At 37.7% G+C, this 21,914-nt stretch overlaps 8 protein-coding genes across 8 annotated transcripts; 3 read left to right on the forward strand and 5 right to left on the reverse strand.

Moving 5' to 3' along the window:
• Nucleotides 1-311: 311 nt before the first annotated feature.
• On the reverse strand, nucleotides 312-1,098 carry RHIMIDRAFT_238900 (ribosomal protein L15e; the record flags this gene model as incomplete). The annotated part of the gene is made up of 3 exons (XM_023609059.1): nucleotides 312-834; nucleotides 956-1,040; nucleotides 1,092-1,098. The coding sequence occupies 3 exons, from the start codon at nucleotides 1,096-1,098 to the stop codon at nucleotides 312-314; spliced, it is 615 nt and encodes a 204-aa protein (XP_023465171.1).
• RHIMIDRAFT_293004 (RNI-like protein) lies at nucleotides 958-2,863 on the reverse strand. Its single transcript, XM_023613947.1, has 3 exons — nucleotides 2,140-2,863; nucleotides 1,092-2,083; nucleotides 958-1,040 (listed from the first exon to the last, which is right to left on the reverse strand). The coding sequence occupies exons 1-2, from the start codon at nucleotides 2,692-2,694 to the stop codon at nucleotides 1,196-1,198; spliced, it is 1,443 nt and encodes a 480-aa protein (XP_023465172.1). The 5' UTR covers nucleotides 2,695-2,863; the 3' UTR covers nucleotides 958-1,040; nucleotides 1,092-1,195.
• A 1,063-nt stretch (nucleotides 2,864-3,926) lies between these two features.
• On the forward strand, nucleotides 3,927-5,008 carry RHIMIDRAFT_238902 (uncharacterized protein; the record flags this gene model as incomplete). Its single annotated transcript, XM_023609060.1, has 4 exons — nucleotides 3,927-4,458; nucleotides 4,515-4,597; nucleotides 4,652-4,775; nucleotides 4,833-5,008. The coding sequence occupies 4 exons, from the start codon at nucleotides 3,927-3,929 to the stop codon at nucleotides 5,006-5,008; spliced, it is 915 nt and encodes a 304-aa protein (XP_023465173.1).
• A 96-nt stretch (nucleotides 5,009-5,104) lies between these two features.
• RHIMIDRAFT_24688 (uncharacterized protein) lies at nucleotides 5,105-6,592 on the reverse strand. The gene is made up of 5 exons (XM_023610356.1): nucleotides 6,408-6,592; nucleotides 6,246-6,357; nucleotides 6,170-6,191; nucleotides 5,831-6,101; nucleotides 5,105-5,747 (listed from the first exon to the last, which is right to left on the reverse strand). Exons 1-5 carry the CDS (start codon nucleotides 6,493-6,495, stop codon nucleotides 5,182-5,184), a joined length of 1,059 nt encoding a protein of 352 aa, XP_023465174.1. The 5' UTR covers nucleotides 6,496-6,592; the 3' UTR covers nucleotides 5,105-5,181.
• Nucleotides 6,593-6,965: 373 nt separating this feature from the next.
• RHIMIDRAFT_24708 (uncharacterized protein) lies at nucleotides 6,966-7,473 on the reverse strand. The gene is made up of 2 exons (XM_023610379.1): nucleotides 7,136-7,473; nucleotides 6,966-7,076 (listed from the first exon to the last, which is right to left on the reverse strand). Exon 1 carries the CDS (start codon nucleotides 7,377-7,379, stop codon nucleotides 7,146-7,148), a length of 234 nt encoding a protein of 77 aa, XP_023465175.1. The 5' UTR covers nucleotides 7,380-7,473; the 3' UTR covers nucleotides 6,966-7,076; nucleotides 7,136-7,145.
• Nucleotides 7,474-8,581: 1,108 nt separating this feature from the next.
• Nucleotides 8,582-10,920, forward strand: RHIMIDRAFT_257701 (SET domain-containing protein). The gene has a single exon (XM_023611300.1). The coding sequence runs from the start codon at nucleotides 8,972-8,974 to the stop codon at nucleotides 10,646-10,648; it is 1,677 nt and encodes a 558-aa protein (XP_023465176.1). The 5' UTR covers nucleotides 8,582-8,971; the 3' UTR covers nucleotides 10,649-10,920.
• Nucleotides 10,912-12,321, reverse strand: RHIMIDRAFT_298115 (uncharacterized protein; the record flags this gene model as incomplete). The annotated part of the gene is made up of 1 exon (XM_023614293.1): nucleotides 10,912-12,321. One exon carries the CDS (start codon nucleotides 12,319-12,321, stop codon nucleotides 10,912-10,914), a length of 1,410 nt encoding a protein of 469 aa, XP_023465177.1.
• Nucleotides 12,322-17,832: 5,511 nt separating this feature from the next.
• On the forward strand, nucleotides 17,833-18,652 carry RHIMIDRAFT_257705 (uncharacterized protein). Its single transcript, XM_023611301.1, is given in 5 exon segments — nucleotides 17,833-18,150; nucleotides 18,183-18,210; nucleotides 18,240-18,387; nucleotides 18,449-18,591; nucleotides 18,604-18,652. 3 exon segments carry the CDS (start codon nucleotides 18,070-18,072, stop codon nucleotides 18,296-18,298), a joined length of 168 nt encoding a protein of 55 aa, XP_023465178.1. The 5' UTR covers nucleotides 17,833-18,069; the 3' UTR covers nucleotides 18,299-18,387; nucleotides 18,449-18,591; nucleotides 18,604-18,652.
• Nucleotides 18,653-21,914: the final 3,262 nt, after the last annotated feature.

Consider the following 21,914-nt stretch of genomic DNA (forward strand, 5'->3'; position numbering starts at 1 on the left):
AAAAAGAGTAGTTTTAATTTTTTCTTTTTCAAAAAAAAATGCGGCCAAACTCTAACGTCACAACAGAATGACCTCCCTTTAGAGAAAATTTTTTATGAGAAAACAAGTGATGATCCCTCTTTTATGACTATCTCTGACCACATATTACAACATACATCAATTGCATATATATTCTATTCACACCAGTAAGCTGCACATGCACACACACATAAAGTAAACATACAAGAAAGGAAAATGACTCACGCTAAGCCACAGCTGTCTTTTAAAATTAAAACTATGTACAATCAAGAACTCAAATTTATTGTTACAATTTAACGGTAACGACGAAGAGAAAGAGTGTTGCGACGCTTCCAGGTGGCACGACGACCGGATCCCTTGGTGTTGTTGAATCTGTGTCCCTTTTGGTGACCACGAGACTTCTTGCCGATAGCAGTCAAACCACGGGCTTCACGACGCTTATGAACGGGGTTGACGATCCAGCTGATACGAGGATCATTACGGATAGCCTTGTGAGAGGGGTCAACGAGAATAACTTCGTAGTACTTGTAGGTGGCATCTTGGTTGATCCAGTAAGAGTTGAGCACACGAAGATTACGGCATTTGCGACCGACACGTTCCTCGGCGGTGGAACGGAGAGAGCGTTGATACTTCAGTTGGTTAACACCTTCGTTCACAGGCTTACCGTAGGTGGCACCCTTAGGGACAGGTCTCTTACGACCACCACGACGGACACGGATACGGTAGATAACGTAGCCTTGCTTGGCCTTGTAGCCTAAACGACGAGCCTTGTCAGGACGAGAAGGACGAGAGGCACGGTGGATGACATTCAATTGTCTACATTAGATTCGTGTAAGTAATGGGGGAAGGTACTTTATAAAAAGTTCATCGGATGAATTTAAACCATGCATAAAATGAACTCTGTTCATTTTAAAGAGGTATTCAAGCCTAAATGTACCTGTATTCCCAACATCTAACACGAAGTAAGAAGCGAGAAACATCAGATTGTTTCTTTCTGGCAAGTTCTTCAAGGTATTTGTAGGCTTTAGACAAGTAAGTATATCATTCTCTCATTCACAATCAATCTTTCTTACCGCCCATTTGATGGATGGATGGATGGATGCAGACAAAAAGAGAGAGAGAAAATAAGTGAAGAGGTTCAACAGTTAAATTTGAAATTGAAGCTCCGTTTTTTATTTTAATCGTAAAGCGATAATAAATAATTACGAATGTCTTGAACGCCTTTTCCACTGTAAACACAAAATGTTTGTCTTTGTAGTTCGGTGAATTCACTAGGCGGTGGTCTACAGAACTGTTGATAGTCTTCCCTCAAGAAGGCAGGTACATGTGTCAACGAGAGGTGATTGAGGTACCTACACCTGTGTAATAAACGAGTGATGGCAGGCACGGTCAACTTGACACAATAGCTCAGATGAACTCGCTCAAGACTCATGGAATGGTAAGAGAGAGCTTGAATAGCAGCGTCTGTGATATTGGAGCACTTAACTAGACCGATACGTTTCAGCTTTGTCAAGTTCTTTGCGAGTTCAACGACGGATTTATCTGTGATGTCGATACAACAAGCCATATCCAAGTACCTGATCCGGTTGCATTCTGTTGCCAGCTTGGTGATGGAGCGGTCTGTGATCTGAGAGCAGTGGCCAAGGTGAAGGTAGTGAAGATATCGGCCTAATTTACAGACAGAGAGGATGCCTTCATCTGTTACCTTGAAGCACTTGTTCAAAACCAAACTTCGAATCCGAGGCGCTGCTTCGACAAGGATCGCAATAGAGTGATCATTGATGGACGAAATGCCTGTTAGATCGACAAGGCGAAGTTGTTCGTAATAACTTGGGTTATTCGCAAGAGCCGAATCCAGAAAGACTCGTTCGGTCAATAAACTCTCGGCTGCATCGCACTGATTTAATCGAAGTTCACGCAGGTCACGACAATGAGAAAATAATGCTTGCAGCGTACGGTCTGTCACGCCGCAGTTCATGAGGTCGACTTCGACAAGGTAAGGACAATAGAGCGCAAGAGCAATTGACGACTTTTCAGTGATGGTCACACAGTTGTTGAGCTTGATCTATAAAAATACATATTATTTAATACTTGAATATTTGTATACACACAAACAATTACTCTTTTCAATTCTGGGCATTGTTGAGCTAGAGCAACGATACCAACATCGGTAATATCAAAATGTGGCCGACTCATGCTCAAATTCAGCCCTTGTAATCTTGGGCAACATATTGCAATCTTGAGTATGGTTTTGTCTGTAACGTTGAGTACATCTGTTAGATCAATAGACACCAATTCTGGGCCTATGCCCGTTCTGACATCAATCAGATTGCACAATCCGACATCGGTAATATGGAAACAGTTTGCAAGCGTCAATCGCTCAAGCCGTTGACAGTTGGCGAGTGAGGCAATATGTGTATCGTTCACAAGAGAAGCAAGCGGTGCCAGGTTGATCCTGCGAATAAAGGAGGTATATGGGAATGAATGTTGTTTGAGTTGTAGTGTATTAAAAAAGGAAAGACAGCGTGGTGATCGTGTGATGTTGGGTTTATACCAAAGCTGTTCTAGAGCATGGTAACTCCATTGTCTACAGACATGTGTGCATTGAATCAAATCCTTTTCGTCATCTAACTCTTTTAAAATGTGGACAACAATTTCAGTGGGAATCAATCTCATAAGGAGAAGAATAAAACACACGCAAACAAAGAAAAAAGGGAAAAAAAGGAGCAAGAAAAAAGAGAAAAAATGCAGATGATTTCAATGTGCAACAAAAACAACGTGAGCAATAATGGAACAAATGTGGACTCCCACTGATGGACCCACCCACCCACAATTATGTCATCAGACGTGAATTTAGATTTTCTTTTTTTTTACTAAACATCTCTTCCTTCCTTCATTTGTAATGGCTTCATCTGCCTTCTGCAACAGCAAAATGTCTTTGTTAGATAAAGGATATTGGTCAATGTCTTTTCTATTATGTTCAGCCTCTACTATATCTGTATCAATCGTAAGGAGAACTCTACACGAGCTGAACCGGCAATACAGGAGTTAGAGGCATACTCTTAACCATTGTAAATTTTTAAGGCGGTGTATGCTTAACACAAAAGAAATATATACGAGGCATACAGTGTGGTATTTACACTATTTCTATACTTCTCAACAAGTTTTTTCTCGCTGCTCATTCTTCCAGTATTCGAATTTTTGCTGCAAATAGAGTACAAAAAACATATCGTCGAATTGGTGGCAAAAGTTATCGACCTTAAGATCTGTGATTTTGATGTCGTGAAATAAACAAGAGTTACAAACAGATTCCATAGAATCTTTGGTATGCTTTTCAATAGACTTGGCAGAAACGAAGTTTGATGATTGTGCCCAAAACTCATACTGAGTTTCCAACAAATATGGAGTATTGACTGAATTCAGTACTGATGTAGACGAAGAGAATCAATTTTATCATGAATTGCTGGTCAACGCAAATCTGAACTTCAATGAGGAAGGGCGGTAGACCATCTGTCACTTAGGTTCTTGGTACATATCTTGTTTCCATTTTCGTGCCGTATCCTGGTTGACATTCGCAGTTTTAGCTGCCTCCTTGGGCTTCATGAGTTTTTCTGTTAGAAAATAAAAATATCTTCTGCAATCTTCATCAGTGTAAACGCTGTGTTGAGTAACTATTTCCTTCTTTACAACATTATAAGAAGCAGTAGATTCTACGTGAGCATCTTGACTCTTGATATCCTTTTATAATTTAGTCATGCTTGGTATCTGTGACTTTTATGATGACGTCAAGATGCTGGATAATTATTCATCCGTATTTATCTATATTTCACACTGCCAAACAAAAGGGGGTGTTAACAGTAATTTTTGCGTTTGCTTTTTGCTGTTGTTGTTCACATAAACAATAAATTATGACAGAAGTATCACGACAGCAACGATTGGATATCAAGGTACTTACTTCCGAATACCTCAGCAGTGCACAAACCGCCATGGATGCTGCCAAACAAAAGGCCAGACACATGGTAAGCTCTGCACGAGACTTGATTCCCAACGTTTCGCTTCCTCAAGTAGACGCTCTATCCACGGTCATGTTCAGTCCACTCGCGGCACATCCTGTCTATCGCTCAGAAAAGATGATGAAGGCCATGCAAATGATGCAACAACAACAACAACAACGAACATCATCGTCGTCTGGAACAACAACAGCCATCGCCCCGCGTTCTGATCTTATATTACACGGTAGGGCCTATGCATGGCCGTCGAGCGCAGCATTACTGGAAGAAGAGATACCCGAATCAAATACGCCGCCAGTGACCTTATTTCAAGGGTTTGCCGCAACCTATCCGTCTTTGGCAAAGAGATCAAAAAAAAAATCGAGACAGAGAAAAAAGAAAACTGCCTCGGAGACTTCGAGTGTACAGAGCGAGAGTAAAAGGGAAGAAGGTAATCAGATACGCGGTCCGTATTATTTGCCATTCATTGACAAAGACAGTTTATAGAAGAAGCTCCGAGAACAGTGAATCAGATCATTTCTCAGAGAGAAAGAAAAGTAAGAGAGTCAGATAGAATTAGTATGCAAAAGGTGAAACATGAGAAATGAAAAAAGGAGGAGTATGCTTATGTATATCTGTGCTAGTCTTCAATTGTGAACGAGATCGAACAGCTAGATTTACAAATTAATGAATTACTGACAAAACGTAAGGCATTAGAGCAGCGATGGGAGGAGTTGGAATTGAAAGATACACAGCTTAGACTGATAAGTAAATATATTTACGTCAAATGAAAGACAGGACATTCATTTCTTTCTCTGTGTGTAGTTGAAGAACTAGACGAAGCTATTGTAGATATAGAAGTAGGAGGAGATGGTAGACTGCCACTAACAAAGAAAGCAGAGCCTGATGAAGAAATAGACTCGCCTATAGAGCTCTATCGTCGACTATTTACGGTGTTTAAGCACGAAGATGATGACACAGATTATTTAGAATCCATGTAAATAAAATAAATAAAAATTAAAGGTTGATATGTGTAATACATAACTGGGTATATCGGAAATGATCCGAACCTGGTAACAGAAACCATAGTAACCATGGTGAATGATAGTAATACAGAGTGTTTAATTTTTTTTTCATATTTTTTATTATCATTAGTAAATAGTATATGTTTGATTTATTTCTCCCCCTTCTTTTCGTTTAATTCGACATCTTCGTTCCATTCTGGCTTTCTCATAAATTGTCTAAAAGTATCTGCGATCATCAAGGCATCTGTCGATGATAAGATACTACTCGAATGATTAGCTTCACTGTGAATGCCTAAACTTGCTTGTTGTTGCATGACTGGTAATTTTTCATTTGTACTGCTGAGTGTTCTATTCTGTTGTGGAGGAGATGCGGAGTGAACGGAAAGATCGTGTGTGGCTGTAGGTGCAGCAGCGGATGTGAGAGCGATATGATCAGGCACCAATAATTTTTCATCATTCGCGTGTTCACTGCCTGTGCCTGTGACAGCAGCAAGATGCTTTCTGTTTTTGTACCTTCTTACTGCCCAAATCAGCGCTATTGAAGCTGCTATAAATAAAATTGAAACAATACAAATGAGAGCGATGGCCCAACCGGGTAATCGGTTACTGCTCTGGCTGCTGTTGTTGCTGTTGGTTGATAGGGTGCTTGGTGATGATTGTGTAGTTGAAGAAGTAGGTGCAGTAGATGTGGGATGAGTAGTATTATGAGCACTTTCTATAAATATAAATCAAAAATAGAAAGATGACGTGTTATCTTCCTAATATGAATAAATAAATATAAAAATAGAGAATAGTTACGAATTAGTGTAAATGGCTGAGGAGGAGGAAATTGGTTGTGACTTGAAGGTATCTTTGCGAGATCTTCTTGAATATCGGCACCAGTGCCTACGAGATAAAAGTACATCGTCCAAGTGACGTTGGGTGAATTGTCTTTGATTGGCTGTGGGTACCACGAGTCATCGACAGTTGGTACAAAAACTCCTGTTGATTTATCCAAACCTGTCCAATTCTTTACAGATTCATATTGACCAGAGGATGGCGAATAAAGTAAATAGAGGTCAACTTGGTTCTAAAGAAGTAGAGATGAGAAGAAAGGATATATGAATTATTTAAGGAGACAAGTTAAAACGTACTTACATATGCATTAAAATAAGGATTACTTTATATTTTTAAATGAGTTATTAAATGAATTATATAAAGACACTTTCCTTACTTGTATTTCCAAGTTATTTCATAAAGTGTATTATTATACCAAACAGAAGAAGCTGTTGGTGAACATATCGCTACTGTATTATTCTCTCCACCACAGGACCTTGATGCAATAGCTACACTGGCATTTAATACAACTTGAAAATTAAACTATTCAAAAAGGTACCTTGTCGTTTATCGAATATTATTGATGCAGTAACTTGATGATTCAGAAATAATAGTAAACATGTACAATAAATTATTAGAAAATACATTTAAAAAATAAAATAAAAAAGATCCTTTTCTTTTTTATTTCTTTGTTCTTTTTTTTTCGAGTTTAAAAAAAAGGGAAAAGGAAAAAAAAGGTCTCCTCTTCTTTTTATTTTTTTTTCTTTTTTCTTTCTTTCTCTCTCTCAGTTAAAAAAAAAGTTACAACGATATTTTGTTATTGGATGCTTTTTTATACCAGACACAAACAAATGGGTTACACCATATCAAATTGGGATCACAAAAGAAAAATCAGAATTTCAAGTCGAGAACATGTACACCCCCTTGTTTATGCTTTGAGTGGAAGCAGATCATAAATCATTATCTTACTCCTTCTGTTCTCCCATTTTTTATTTAATCATGATATTGGCATCTATAAATGTATAAAAAAAGATATTAATTGATATTTTGAGTATTTTTATTTTACTATTTGAGGATAGCTCTTTTTTGTGTATTGCTTGTCATAAAGATTGAATAGATATGCATAAAGAATAATGATTGAGATTCTTTTATAATTAAGCTTTTACCCCCTTTCTCTTTTCTTTTTCTAAAGTGGCTGCCATGCCAATTGATGGTTACAGTATTTCTACTTCAAATTCAGACGATGTTAGTTTTAGACCAGTCAACAGTGATCTTTGAACATCTTACCTGTAGATATCTAAATCTCTTGCGAAAGAGAAACCATGTTCGATATGGTGATATGAAAAAAAAAAGAAGGGTTTTTACATTTTTGGTTTCGCAAGAAAACTGGAGGACGACTGAATCCAGTGATAACGTCTTTGGAGATTTTGAAAATGTTTTTGGAAGCATTTAGATCACGCTGCCACGTTATTCCACGACTTTTGCAAATGAGAACACTGTGGGTGTCGATCATAGTTGTAGTAAGTGTCATATTTTGATATGAATGGCATACCAATGTTTACAAAAAATACAAGTGTATGACATAAATGGTAATTGTATTTATTACCTTGAGTGTACGAAATTCATCCATTTTTGCAAGCAACAGCTCACCAGACTTCTGTCTTCTCTTTAACTACTGACAAAGCGCTCCAGTGGCATCAACTTTACGCGTCTTTATCTTTACCAAGCCCTTTCTATAACAAACAGCGAATAATAATGATTATTTTCCATGTTATGCGAAGCACTTACTTTTGGGTTACTTAGGAGGATGCTTATCTTTTCTTTTCTTCTTGCATATTTTTTCTTGTTTAAATATATCGGTTTAAAGGGAAAAAAAAAAGGATTGTGAATTGTATTGTTGAAAAAAGGGGCGCTAATATATACTTTTGCTGTCAACATTCATCTGCCAGACTTGACAGCATTTTCAACTTTTGATTAATATTTTTTTTACATTTTTACCCTTGATCCCTATCATTAGCTTCCTAGATTATCCAGAAGAGCATCTGTTTACTTTATTTTTGTGGTCAATTGGATCATGTCAGTAAAATATTGCGTTTATACTAATTGTGCTTTTGATATCACTGTTGGCTTGTCTAAAGCTAATTTCCTATTTTATCTTGTACAAAACATGTAACAAGTCGTCTGAATTTAAATTTTGATTCGTCCAGAAAAAAAAACGAGCGTCGTCTGAATTTGAAGTTTTTTTTTTCTGTGGAGACGTAGGTCTGAAGAGTTGAGTCTAAAAAAGTGTCTTAGTTACAAGAACGCTGTAGAAGATCTGTGGCACCAGATTAAGACAAATGAATATACGAAAGGTCTCGAATTCAAATATTACAAAAGGATACATATACCGTTTGGTTAAAAGATATCGTCTTGGTACTTGCACAAACTAAATACTACCTCTTTCATAAATGAAGTACCAAACCCTGACGGACTTTTTTCCACCAGAAACGACACATTGACACATCCAGTTTTGGTTCTATTTTTTGCTTCATGTCGGACTATTACTATAAAGGAGCGAATAAACTCAAGTAATATACTTGATATTAAAATAGCTTACGTTACTAATGCCATTAAAGTTACGAATATAAACTATTGATGAATGAGATACATATATGGTTACTGTTGTGCTTGTTGAAACTATTACATGAAAAGGACAGAAAGCCAATGACTAACAATGTATATCCTTTATTGGGAAGAGATGGGGATATGTTGTCAAAGAAGAGATGTATATTAAAATAAATTGTGAGATAGAGAAGGTATTATAATGAATAAAGGATCTTCATTCTATTGTAGTGCACAAAAATAGTTTCTGATTGATCAATCAATTTAGCTGTATCTGACTGCATAAATATCATATTCGCTCAGGATATCTTTTCATAATGAACTATGCTCATACAGCCCTAAATGTCATGGTTGAGGTATCAAAACCTGCATATTGGGATTTTATATCCCGCGGTTAAGTTGTCACGGGCAGTCCCCCAGAACCTTAGTAAACCCAATTCTCACATTTTGAATCACAGCTACACACACAAGCACGCACACTGTCCCGAGAATTTCTGTTTTGCTTGTTTCTTTACAGCAATGAATGCTTTCCTTGAACACCATAACCTCTTACTTGTCGATTCCAAGGACCCGATTCGAGGCAGATATGTAAAAAGCACAACAAGAATAACCAAGGGCACAGTTATTATCACCTCACAACCACTGGGCACAGTCGTTCTTCCTCAAACCGCGAATGAGTACTGCAACTATTGCTTCCGAAAGCAAACACAACCACCGCTTCAGCGCTGTTCACGATGTAAAGCAACATACTTTTGTGACATGGGATGTTTCCGAAATGCCTGGTTGAGCTATCATCAGTTTGTGTGCACACCTGTAGATCAGCAAGAAAAGACAATGACTGCCGAAAATGATCTAGATCTCGAAATGCTCGAAAAGGTAGCACTGAACGTATCGCGATACCGCAAACGAGAAAGCAAAGATGAGACTAGTAGTGACGAAGAAACGGTCGATGTGACGATGGAGGCATTTTTCAGTCTGATGGGACATGATAAGTTACAGCGTCCGGCTGTACAGAGGGCGTATCGACAAATCGCTCAGGCTGCGCTAAAGAAGGAGTATATTCGTGAGACAGGTTTGGCAGAGAACGAGCTAGTGCATTACCTGAACGTATTCAAGTCAAACAACTTTGCGATCGACGATAAGGACATGTTTGCTATTGGTGAAGGTGCATACCCGATCGCGTCACTCTTCAATCATTCGTGTCGACCTAACGCTGTGATTATGTACGATGGAGCACTTGCTGAAATTCATGCAATTGAAGATATTGAGCCAGAAACAGAAATCACCGTGTCCTATCTGGACGCGGCGCATTCAAGGACGTATCGAAAGCGAGTGTTGAACGACAAGTACTTTTTTGATTGCCGATGCCTGCGGTGCGAACGACATGAAGAAAAGCCGTACGTGGCGCTCATTGACGAATTACTTGGCGAAGAGGAGTCCGAGTGGGATCGAGCCGATGAGATCTTGAATGGGGGCAAGAATGAGGCAAGGTCGCATGTGATGAAACAGATTGACGAGTGGGACCTACTAGAGATGTGCAAGATTTACGACCGCAAAAGCAGTGGGTGTCCTGATCCATCTGAGCCAATATCGATAGCACATTATACACATTACTTTATCCAATTTTTTGCGCCATACCTACTCACCTGGAACCAACCTCATTTGCATCAGCAGTATGTTGGAACCACGCGGAAGACACAGCTCACTGATTTTGACGATCCTCTGCCAGCCCTTGCGAAACCTCCAGTGCAGGCGACCTATGACGATATCCTGAGTACAGCGATTGAGACCATGAAGCAGTACCCAACTTCATCATCGACTCTGATACCTTACAGACTGACTACCTTGTCGGTGTGCAGCCGTCTGATGTACGATCAAATGTCAGAAGGCCACTGGGAAGCTGCGGTCAAGCTAGGCATGTACGTTCTTATCCAATACTGCCTAATCTACCCACCCTATCACCCTATGCTCGCCCGACACTTTTTGACACTTGCTAAGGCCTGTTGGAACTCAATCATTCAACAGGAACTACTCAATAATGGAAGACAGCTTGCAAAGGTCTTTGAACGTGGTGTGCGACGATGGATCATGTCCTCCAAGGAAACCGTCGCAGTAGCCTTTGGCAGGCATAGCAGCTTGTGGAGAGAGACATTGGAATTAGAATGGATCTTTCTAAGAGAGCAGAATTTGAAATAGTGTTTTTATTGTATGTATCTATATTTAATTTGAAAACAAATGGCAATGATCAGCACTGTGAGCCAAAATAATAGCAGTGTATAATAAAACCAAAGCAAACTCTTCAAAGGGCCGCTTAGTATGTCAATATTGTCACCCATGTAGAACGAATCAGTGATGACGTTGTTCATATGAACAAGTACAGTAGAAGTGTTAAACGAGGAGGACACCTTGAGTTTATCCAGCGAGATGTAGGAAGCATTGGCCTAAACGGAAAAAAAAAGTTAGCAACGTTTTTTTTTTTTTTTTTTTTTTTTACTAAGGCCTCTTACAATCCACGCAAGTCCAGTTTCGATAGCATCGATACGATTGATGACCAAACATTTGATCAATCCTTGAGCAGGTTCTTCCAAGAGAGTACCGCCAAATATTTTTTGGATCACTTGTTGGATATCTTGGACGGCGCAAGTAAGAGCACTGTTTGCTTGTAAAGCGAGATTTTTTATCACCCCAAGTGTTTTCTCATTGATATCTTTCTCTGCTTGGCCGATCCAGCCATCCATATTTTGCACTTGATCATTGACAGTCGTTATCCAGGTAGACATTGCATTTGCGATCCAAGACGAAGAGTGATCAAAAAAGGCTTGCATGAGCTGCCTCGATTTGCTCTCTAAAGCCCGTATGAGAATGTTTATAAGCAATACGCCCAGAACGCCTACGACAAGGCAGTATAAAGCGATAGGATGGCTCATGAACTGAATGAATCGGTACCTTGGTTTGTAATCAATTGCTTGTGTCTCCACAAGCAGCCTGACAGAGGCAGCCTGTTCGTATAATCTCAGCAATTCATCTCCGTCGGCTTGTTTTTCACCGTCCTTGCGAAGAGCAGTACATAACGAAGAACGCAACTCGACTAATCGTCTGTACTGAAATCTGATGAAAGAAGCATGGATAAAGATAAAGACGACGAGAAAGACAAAGACGAGTCCGATGATCCATTTGATAAAGTATCCAAGCTTGTACTCCATGTCATCCAGTGCAGTCAGTAGTTCCGAAGTGTCACAAATTTCTGGGCCCTGAAAGGAGGTAAGATTAAACGGCGCGGGTTCCCAGGAACCGATAGTCTGGTTGAGCTGTGATTCAATCATGTTGAATGAACTTTCAATCACATTTTGTATCAAGTCGTCACCATCGTTCGACCAGCGATCGAGGTTATCCTGGATGCTTTGAAGCGTGCCTGTCCAGTCACCCAAGGGACTGCTTGAGCCTGTAAAGAGTGAAGTGATGTCCTGTGATATCTTTTGCAAGGGACCAGCGACCTTGATCAAGACAGACAGGATGATATGAATAGCTAACCCCAGTAAGCAACGATAGGTCGATTTGTACATATGAACAAACCAGATTGCACAGGCTTTGGCCACAGTGATTGCAGTGAGTAGGAGCATCTGTACTCCGTCTTTCACTGCCTGGATAGCGTTCATCGATGCTGTGACGAGCGTTTGAGGTTTGTTGTAAAGTTGTGAAGAGAGAGATGTGAAGGTATCGCACATGGTGTTCACACGTGAGCGGTAGGCGCTTATGGTTGAAGAGAGACAGGATAATATGTAAAAGAGGTTACCGAGGATAAGCGCAAGGTATACTGTGCCAACGTGTAACCATGCTAGTGAGTATTCTTCTTGAAGGGTGCGAGCCATCTATGTGTGTATGAATAATATAAAATGAAAAAGAAAAACTAGGTTTCTTCATGCGTGTTTTCTTAAATACATCAACATTATTCACTTTGAAAGAGGTTAATTTAATAATAAAACCCAAAAGTCTCATTGCAGTTCATATACACAGGTTTCTTGGTAGAACATTGAATAATGAGCGTATCTTTATTTAGGTTTACAATTAGGCGTGTAGATATGAGCCATTATATGGTAATATACAAAGGGACTGTTATAAATTATTCATAATCATCGGCGCAACAATGCTATCTTCTATGATATATTCTGAGTCTATAAGAGCATCCATTACCATTGGAGCTACTACATACTGTATTTTTATTAGTTATTGACGTTAATTTTATAAAACATTGTCGTAAAATAAAAAAAATTATATACGTAAAAAGACGACAAAGAAAAATACGTTTGAATAAAACGACATCATGTCAAAAGAGAGAGATAATGAGTATATGTAGAAAAAGAGAGAAAGAGTATGTTAGTATTAGAGCACATATCCTAATATTAGTTTTACTTACCACCAAGGTGTATTCTGGGGAGGGTAGCGATAACTACCCAGGATTGTTTTAACAAAAAAAAAGGAAATAGGAGCAATCTGCTTCGTAACCATTCAAGAATATGCATTGCCAAATATGACTACATGTTCTTCTGGTTTCATGGAAAAACCGAATAAAGAATTTAATTTTTTACAAGGAGACTAAAGAGGGCGATTTCTAATATTAGGTTAGTTTCTGCTCCAAGACAGCCCACCTATTAATATTACTGTTAAATGAGATAGTGAGCCATATTCTTTTTGTATTTGTTATTACTCTGATAACATTACAATGGTTTCAATACGACATCTCAATTTGGAAATACAGTATATCCATGGATGTCAAGGCTGATACTACGAAAATATTCTTGGTAACGACGAATTTACATTTCATACAACATGAATTTTGTTCTCACCATTGGGTGCATTTATTTTCGATCACAGGCGAATTTACTTTCCGGAAAGACTGTATAGCCTCGACATATGCGGCAAACAAAACGAGAAGAGCAAAGCGGATAAGAGTGTAAGACTTCCTTTGAGATTGTATTGAAAAATAAAGAGATATACGATTGTATTTATATATAAAAATAATGTAGAACAATGAGATAATAAACTATAATGAAAAGGACGATCATTAAAGATAATCTACCCTTTTTTTCTTCTTTGTCCGTTTGCTTCTTTAAAAAATGGCTCTCCTCTTTTCATATGACTTAAAGCTCTAGAATAAATGTTTATGCAAGTGTGATTTGTAATATGAGCTTTTAATGATCGACAGTATGAAATGCTTAGAGACTTCGTCAAAAAAAAGAGAGGGATGTTCGAACAAGGAATAAAGAACGTTACTATTACTTGTATATTTACAAAACGATACGCTATGAAATAAATACAGCATGCATCTATGACTTAGGGCTTTATTCTTTCCATGTTTTGCAAACTGAACAAAAAAGGAAAAGGTCATCTCTCGTAGCTTTTCTTTGTTTGAAAATAAGCCTGTCAGATAAGAGTTATTTTATGATTAAAGCACACAGATACTTATAGAACACGTTTTACAACAAGTCGTTTATATTCAAGAGAACATCTCTGATTAATGTAGAGGAACATGGCATGATTTTCTTTAAATGTAACTAACCATGTTGAACAAGATACTGTCATTGCAATCATCTATCTCATTAGGCGATACGGACCTGTGAAAAACCAAAGGCTGCTATGTCCCTTGTGGAGCCCATATGATGAACTGTATATAATCATAATGTATATTAAAAGATCTAGAGGCGTCATGACTATAGGTACGGGAACGGGTGTACTGCATATAACAATGTGTATTGCGATATTTAGAGTATCTAGAAGCCACTGCTTCATCTGCCATGACCTATTTGAGGGCTTGCAGCGTATACTATGGCCATCCATTGATACCTACGTCTACACTTGTTCAAAATAAAGTCATTATTTTTTTCATGGGTTAGCAGGGTTTCGGAGCGTGTCTATCATTTGTTATTACCATTTTTGGTGACGACGTTCCTTTGATTTATGCATAGTTTGCTTCATTTCTTTATACGAGATTATTACTTTATATAGCAACTACTACAAAATAGTATTTATCTAGTCTTTACTTGCAAAAAGTCAAAGGGAAAAAAAGGGTTCTGCAGTAACACGAATAGTGTGTGTGACCAAGACTAGGAAATAAGCACAAGGGCGCGTGGTATAAAAAAAGAATGCATGAAATTTATTGCCTTCTAGTCTTTTTACTATATAAAAATAGAAGTACAAAACTTCATTAAAATATATATACAAGTGACAGTATGAATGAATATAAAAAGTATAAAAAAGATAGGTCAAACTTTTAAAAGTCATGAAACACTTAGGAAATAAACAAGAGTGTGAGTGTAGGCATTATTTTCTTGTAAGTAGTAAAGCCTTATCCAAATAATATTTATCGATAAGACAGAAAACAATAACTTCACATAACTAAAAAAAGGGTATAAAAAGGGAGAAATTTGCTCTTATCCCTGTTTCTCTCTCTTTCTTTTTTCTTTACTCTTTTTGGTTTCTTCTGACGGCTCTATTGGTTGTTCTCTTTGGGCAATGTAATTTTTTTTTATAAAACTTATTCAACAAGGCGATGATTGTGTGCTCAAGGAATTCTATTCAATCTCTTTCTATGATGCTCAACACGTGTCCTGGACTGACAACGGTCGTTCGTTTCATCACTCAACTGGAGGCTTTCAAGCAGCCAAAAGGAGAGTTATGGACATTCGATTGGAATCTTTACAGGGGGCTAAGTAGTTAACTGGGAGCTAGTTATCTGAGATCACAGCTGTGACAGATTGCTGATGATGCTTCCTGCTGCCTGGCTGGCGTAAAGGGGTACATAAGCTAGTTGACAATTGACAAGGTTCAGTTAATGTATACCCCAACGATACGTCTGCTACTACGAGTCTTTGCAGGCTGCTTGGTCCCTTGTTCTGATTGTCAATGGCCGGCCTGGAGAATGTCGTCACAGCAGTAATCAGAGCCTTTAGAAGTCTTTTGGCATCGTTGCTGACCTTTTTTTTCTTCTCTTTTAGGTTTTCTTTGGTGCAAAACATTGACTTTTGAGAATAATCTTTAATAAATAAATATGCTTTTTGAAATGACTTTTACTATTGTTTTTTTTATATTGCAAAAAATATACGTTTTTTTTTCTAAATCACTTTAAGTTACTATATTGAAGATATGCGCAACATCAGAGCTATACCAATGTCCAATGGATACAGTCACGCCCTTATTACGCATCGTTGATCACTTAACACTGAGAAGCTCACAAGAATCCAAGTTACAGTGGAATTAATGAGAATAGATTTAATGAAGAACAAAAGTTTGTCAAGGGCTATTTATGGTTTAATTCAGAAGCTGTTCAAGGCTGTTTACGAGAGGATATCAACGATACTGAGCTCTGCTCTTATCACTCTTATCACTCTTATCACTCTTACTACTCTTATACTCTTACCATAATTACAACGCTTAAAGGAAACTTTATTGTGCACGCAAAGACCATTTACTACCCCCCATTTCTTGGTATTTATTCACTGAAATAACCATGTCAATTTTTTATTACTATCTGTAATTGTAGTATGTAGACTTGAACGAAGATGAATTTATGTATCGCTTTGCGACGTCCGGAATCATTCTAACGGCATTTTGGTAACAGTCTTCCCAACCCACCCTGCCTGTTTTTTCGCTATGTAATCATTGACATGACGAACAGGCGATTGCGTTGTATGTATCCTAGCAGATGTGTCATATATACTGTCGACCTTGATGTCGGCAGACTCGGGAGTTGGCGTCGTTGTTTCATGTGCTTCGCCGGTTGAAATGCTCTCATACTTTCTTTTGAGCGATCTAGCCCAGAAGATTCCAGCCTCTACGTATTCTACTGACTTTCTTGGACTACTTAAGATACTGCCAGCTGTTTTCTGGGATTGCTTTTCAACGGTGTTTGCCACTTCCCAAAGAGCAGATACCCTGTTGCCTTCACTTTTGAGGCCTTACGGAGATGTTCGCATTGATAACCGGTAAAGTTTGACGGTTGTTAGGTCGCTCAATTTTGGTAAGCCAATTATACTTAGTTGGCCAGCGACAAAAAAATGCGCAACGGCCAGTAATGGATCAAGGTGTCTGTGGCATTTGTTGTTGTAATAGCGAGAACAAACAGAAAGTATAATGGGGCTCTTTATGTTTCTTTTATTTTGAAGAATAAAAAGATGAAGTTATTAAAAATGTAGTTACACTTATTATATAAAATTGTAATTATTACTGTGATTGATCAGTTTATGTTACTGAGCTTTTTGTTATTGATGTGTTGATACTACTTATTAACCCTTATTCAACGTAGAATACGACAGTGTCAACAGATGATATACATTGCTCAACACTTCGGGATGTCACCATAAAAAGTTTTCTTGCATGATGCGCTGCTGCTCCTGAGTGCAGTAACTGCTACTTATCTTCCAATGGCTCAAAAGTTTTTGCAATAGTTCATGAATGGGCTTTGAGGTAAAATACTAAGATGATCGACAGTTGCTTTATTAACTGCGTGACATCCTGGCAGTACCCTATGTCACGTGTCAAAAAGCCTTGATCAACTTTCTGTTGAAGCACAACAACGATAGGCAGTTGATTCAGCTTTGATAAGTAAAGAACATCACGTTCAGTTTTATTGAAAGTCGTTGCTGCGGAATGATATATCTCAGGAGGCGTCACTATCAGTGAATTTATAAATATGACAATAAAACCTTGTTCAGAAGCCAGGTAGATGATTTGAAAGTAACTTGAAGTACATTATCAGGAATTGAGCAACAACAATTACATTAAATTCATCAGAAGTTAGACTAGTTCTAAGGGCGTTATATCTACTCATTACCTATGATATCGTCTAACAAAGCTTTTCAATGTTTAGCGTCAAACCAAGAATGGCTTTATAAAGTTACCGACTTGTTTGTTTCTTTTCAAGAAGAACTAGATAAAAAGAAATGCTGCTATCTCTTTTTTTATTTTAATTTCATGTTGCAAGTTCGATCAAAAAGGACCGCTTATGATAAATTCGTATTTATATTATTTAATCTATTTTCTGGTTTATTTTCTGGTGCATATAGTGTTCACCTTTCCCTTCTGCTTGGGAAATGTAGACTAACATTAGTGATGATTATGACTGTGATAGATTTAATGACTATAGATTCATTTTTATAGTAAAAAAAAATGGACCACTTTTCTTTTCCTTCAAATCGTAATCAGCCAAATACAACAATGCCAACAGCAGAAAAGAAACACATAAAGAATATTTATACTTCCCAAATCAAGTATTGCAATGGCGGAAGAAGAGAACCTTCTTCAAAAGCATATGTTTAGATATACAGTAATTACATGTCTTTAACAGATACAACTCTTCAATTAACACGTTTCATACTTATACTTAGCCCTCAAATCAATGCATAAGAGGCAGGCAATACTTCAAAGCACAGGTAAGCAAATTCACGAAAAAGGATTATGCTGTTGATGTTTGGTCAAGGATTTTTTCCATCTTTTTTGCAAATGATAATCTTGCATATTGATTTATTTCTTTTTGGGAAAGGCTTTATCTCGAAAGAGTCGACTAGTAGCAAGAAACAGTAAAGTTCCAGTTCTCTGACATAAGTGACAAGGCCGGCTTGAGGATGCGTTGTACCTCTGCCGGCAAAGCTGACGATTTAAGCAATATTGAGTTTGCGAAGAACATTAACAAAGACAAGTATCATGTCAATCACGCCAACCATCGAAAGACTATGAGAGAAGCCAAAAAATAGCGCTGATCAACTGTATTAGAAGAAGAGAGATTTCCATAAAGCCCGCACTTTGCTGGAGCGGTTAATGAGCTTTAGAGAGAGTGACTATACCAAACCGTAATTATTTCACTATGATGGCGAATAATGATATAGTCATGAACCTCTGGCAGCATCAACAAAGCTCGCTATATGATGATAGTGATGATGGGTCTTCCGCTTGGTCTTCCCCTGCCTCCTCCATCTAGCTTGAAGTAATGAACAAATATACAAGCTGGGTTTGCGACTCTTGTTTCCCACCGTCAATGGAAAAAGAAGATGCAGGATCATGGGAGATTGAGATCTTTCCGCTTATCACCAGTTGGCTCAACAAAGCAGTAGACGAAGCTGTAGAGAAACTTCCACCATTTCAAGATGGATGGAAGGGGGAGGGTATTCCGACATTAGAGGAATCAATCGAGATATATGGATAATGTATTGCCTGGACAATATGTGTGTTTTTTTGTTTTTTTTTCCCTTTCTTTCTTTCTTTCTTTCTTTCCATAAGTCCAGAAGACCGCATTATCACTAGCTTTCAAACCTAAGATGACTAGAAACATAGACTGCATGCCAGAAAACTACACGGTGTAAATCCTTTATGAATAAAAAGCGCTCATGGCCCAAAACTCAAGGCTCAAGAATCAAAAATCAATCAGGGGAAAACTCAGGAAAGGAGAGATTCAGCGTATGAAGAGTGCACCTAAGTACCTAGGACAAAGCTTTTCGAGAATACTACAGACAGTGTGCGCAGTAGGGACGTTGAAACCTTGAAACATTGGAACATTGGAACAGTGAAAGCATCGAGCTCAGTAGCAGGAAGGATTTACGGACCATTCATCAGCTGTAGAGGCAAGGCCATAACAATAGGAGCATCTCGGGATGATCCAGAGTAGAGAAGCGGCGACCTGTTTGGTTAGTTTTTTGTTTTTGTTTTACACTTTTTCTTATCTTGTAGTAGAGTTTGATAGAGTTTGGTAGATAGTGGCAAAGTAGATTGATTATGTTTCTTGTGGCTTCAAGACTTGAATATGCAGTTATTCCAGAACAGTAGTCATTAGCAGCAGACGTTGATAGACATGAGCAAAATTATTTAGGGATTTTCTGACGTTGATAAGCATGGGGCAAGCATTCACTAGCATTTTCAGGCACTGATGATCATTTGCAGGTATTGATAAACAGTTGATAAGCATTCGCTGGTCTTTCCAGAGATTTGATAAGCATTCGATAAGCGTTTGAGTATTTCTTTGAGCATTTCTTTGTGTGTGTTTGAGTGTATTTGAGTGTATTTGAGTGTATTTGAATGTGTTTAAATGTGTTTGAGCGTATTGGAGTGTATTGGAGTGTTTGGCTGTTTTGAGTGTTTGAGCATTTGTTTAAGTATTTGAGTATTTGAGTACTTGATTGTTTGAGTGTATTGATAGGCAGTAGCAAGCGTTTTTTAAGTATGAATGGACATTTTGTGCATTAGCGAGTAGCAGAGATTTCTTTAAAGCTTCACTCCGTGAGTGGCCATTACGATAGAGTAAGATGCATCAAGAACCATGAAATAGAGCCACCAAAAGTGAATTTTCTAAAAGATGACATTGGTTATATGTACTTTGAGATTGCCTCAAAATGATATTGTACCTTTTTCAACATAAGAAATAATATAACAATAGGAGTATTTTTAGAAGAGATAAAGAATGAAAAATGAAAAAAAGAACAAGAATGATGGTCTCTTTTATAGTTTTTTGTTTACGTGAGTTATGTTATTTAAGCTGAAAATAAATGACTCATTCCTCCCTTCTCTAATAATGTACGAATAAATAAATAACTCGCTCTCTATCTTATACATATTAAAACATATCCAAGCATCCGAACGCCTCCCCCTTTCGTTTGTATATTTTTTTTTCACAGCTCCTTTTTCTTTTGTAAAACCGCTTGTTTAACTGAGGCTAACCTCACACACATACACATACACATGTGCATATACATATATGCTTTTTTTATTATGTTTGCTTCACTTTTCTTCTTTCAAATACGCGTTTTTTATTTTTTTCTGGTCCTTTTTTTTAAGAATGAGTAAAAAAGTTTAAAGTGGGCAGCATCCTTAAAAATGCAGCTGATAGTAAGCAAAAGTGAAAATTTTCTCAAAGAGCACCAGGCTGTCGATGTTATGGAATGTGCGTGATAGTTATCTAAAGAATCTGCGCATTACTCTTTGCTTGTTTATCACATACCTTTTTAGTATCTGCTAATAGATAACACGTTTAAGAAATAGAGAGATCTCTTAAAAAATGTTAAAGGATGTCATTATTTTTTTTGATGAAGGACCTGTGCATCTTATAATTCCCTTTTTCTGGCATTTGCTAAAAAGAATTAAAGGCAAACCAGATCGTGACCTTTGTAATTAACATGTATTAAACCTGTTTATCAAGCATGAATATAGCTGACCTAGGAAAGCATAAGAGTGTGTAGTGCTTTTATTTTTATTTTTAGTACGCATTAAAAAAGGATAAAAGGTAAAATGCTTATCCTCTATTTCCCTGCTGTTATATCCTTATCCTTTTCCCTTCTGCTTGTCGAATGTAGACTAGCATTGACGGCGATTGTGATTATGGTAGATTTAATGACTATACGTTCATTTTTATAGTAAAGCAATGGATCTTCTAAATCTGCATAAATCATTTCAAATGGCGCTCGAAACAAGACGGGTTGCTAAGGTACACGGCATACTTTATATAGTTCCCTATTGTCATGGATGCTCGCGTATTATGAATGAGAGATATTATCAAATATGTGACTTATTGAGAAAGAATTTTGTAAAAATGAAAAAGAATACGAGTACATGAATGCATGGATGTCAAAAGGATAAAAAATAAATTTTATATGGAGATAAAATAGTAGAAGGATAACTCAACACGCCTTAGAGGGGAAAAGTGCGATAGCAGAGCAGTTTATCACTGTAGTAAGGAACGCTGTCATTCAGTTGATCAAGCGTAGCCTTTACTTTGTCGAATCCTAAGTTAATATTGCAAATGATACTTTACTTGTAAATACAGCAGTGCATGTATTTGATGCTCGCTTTATTCATGATCAAGTTTAATATTGGTTCAATTCATTAAAGCGAAAACGCGTTCTAACCGAAAGTTCAACCTCACTTGTTTTATTATTTTATTTTATTTTAGTTGAAAACCCCTTTCTGATTTGGTCGACGAAATAAGCTCGAACTCAGCTGCCACCTTGGGTCAAAGCTATTTTCAATTTGGATGGACCATCCTATGTATACCTATGCTTAACCGTACTAGGAGTTGATGTCTTAGCTGGCATAACAGTGGTAAACCCAGCTATCCACACGTGAGCGACCATCATCTTACACACACAGTTTCTTGAGTCTTTCCCTTTTCTATTGATGATCCATTTTCCTTTTACCTGAACAAGCTCTTACATAAATCCTCCCCAAAGCCACCAGCGATGGCTGTAAGATGAAAGCAATGATGGATAGCCATTATAGAGTCTTGACTATCTTAACTATACACTGCACATCCAACCACTTCTTCAAGACATTGGTCAAGGACCCTTTCATCCTCTGGTTTTCATCTTGACAAAGATTTATATAATTCATATAATCCAGACGTTCACTATGGCAATACTTGAGATTTTTTTTCTTCTCCCTTTCCTCAGTTTGTCCTGGCCCTTTGAATAGGCCCAGGCGTTTCTTT

Source organism: Rhizopus microsporus, assembly GCF_002708625.1.
Source record: "Rhizopus microsporus ATCC 52813 unplaced genomic scaffold scaffold_11, whole genome shotgun sequence".
Classification (NCBI taxonomy): Eukaryota; Fungi; Mucoromycota; class Mucoromycetes; order Mucorales; family Rhizopodaceae; genus Rhizopus; species Rhizopus microsporus.

Coding starts and splice junctions, on each gene's coding strand:
- RHIMIDRAFT_24688 (XM_023610356.1), bottom strand. CDS start 6,495: ATGTATTTTCTAATAATTTATTGTACATGTTTACTATTATTTCTGAAT. Junction 6,358..6,407: donor AATATTCGATAAACGACAAG/GTACCTTTTTGA, acceptor ATGCCAGTGTAG/CTATTGCATCAAGGTCCTGT. Junction 6,192..6,245: donor GAAATAACTTGGAAATACAA/GTAAGGAAAGTG, acceptor AAAAATATAAAG/TAATCCTTATTTTAATGCAT.
- RHIMIDRAFT_293004 (XM_023613947.1), bottom strand. CDS start 2,694: ATGAGATTGATTCCCACTGAAATTGTTGTCCACATTTTAAAAGAGTTA. Junction 2,084..2,139: donor AATGCCCAGAATTGAAAAGA/GTAATTGTTTGT, acceptor GTATTTTTATAG/ATCAAGCTCAACAACTGTGT.
- RHIMIDRAFT_257705 (XM_023611301.1), top strand. CDS start 18,070: ATGCGTTGTACCTCTGCCGGCAAAGCTGACGATTTAAGCAATATTGAG. Junction 18,151..18,182: donor TTAACAAAGACAAGTATCAT/GTCAATCACGCC, acceptor AAAGACTATGAG/AGAAGCCAAAAAATAGCGCT. Junction 18,211..18,239: donor AAAAATAGCGCTGATCAACT/GTATTAGAAGAA, acceptor ATTTCCATAAAG/CCCGCACTTTGCTGGAGCGG.
- RHIMIDRAFT_257701 (XM_023611300.1), top strand. CDS start 8,972: ATGAATGCTTTCCTTGAACACCATAACCTCTTACTTGTCGATTCCAAG.
- RHIMIDRAFT_24708 (XM_023610379.1), bottom strand. CDS start 7,379: ATGACACTTACTACAACTATGATCGACACCCACAGTGTTCTCATTTGC.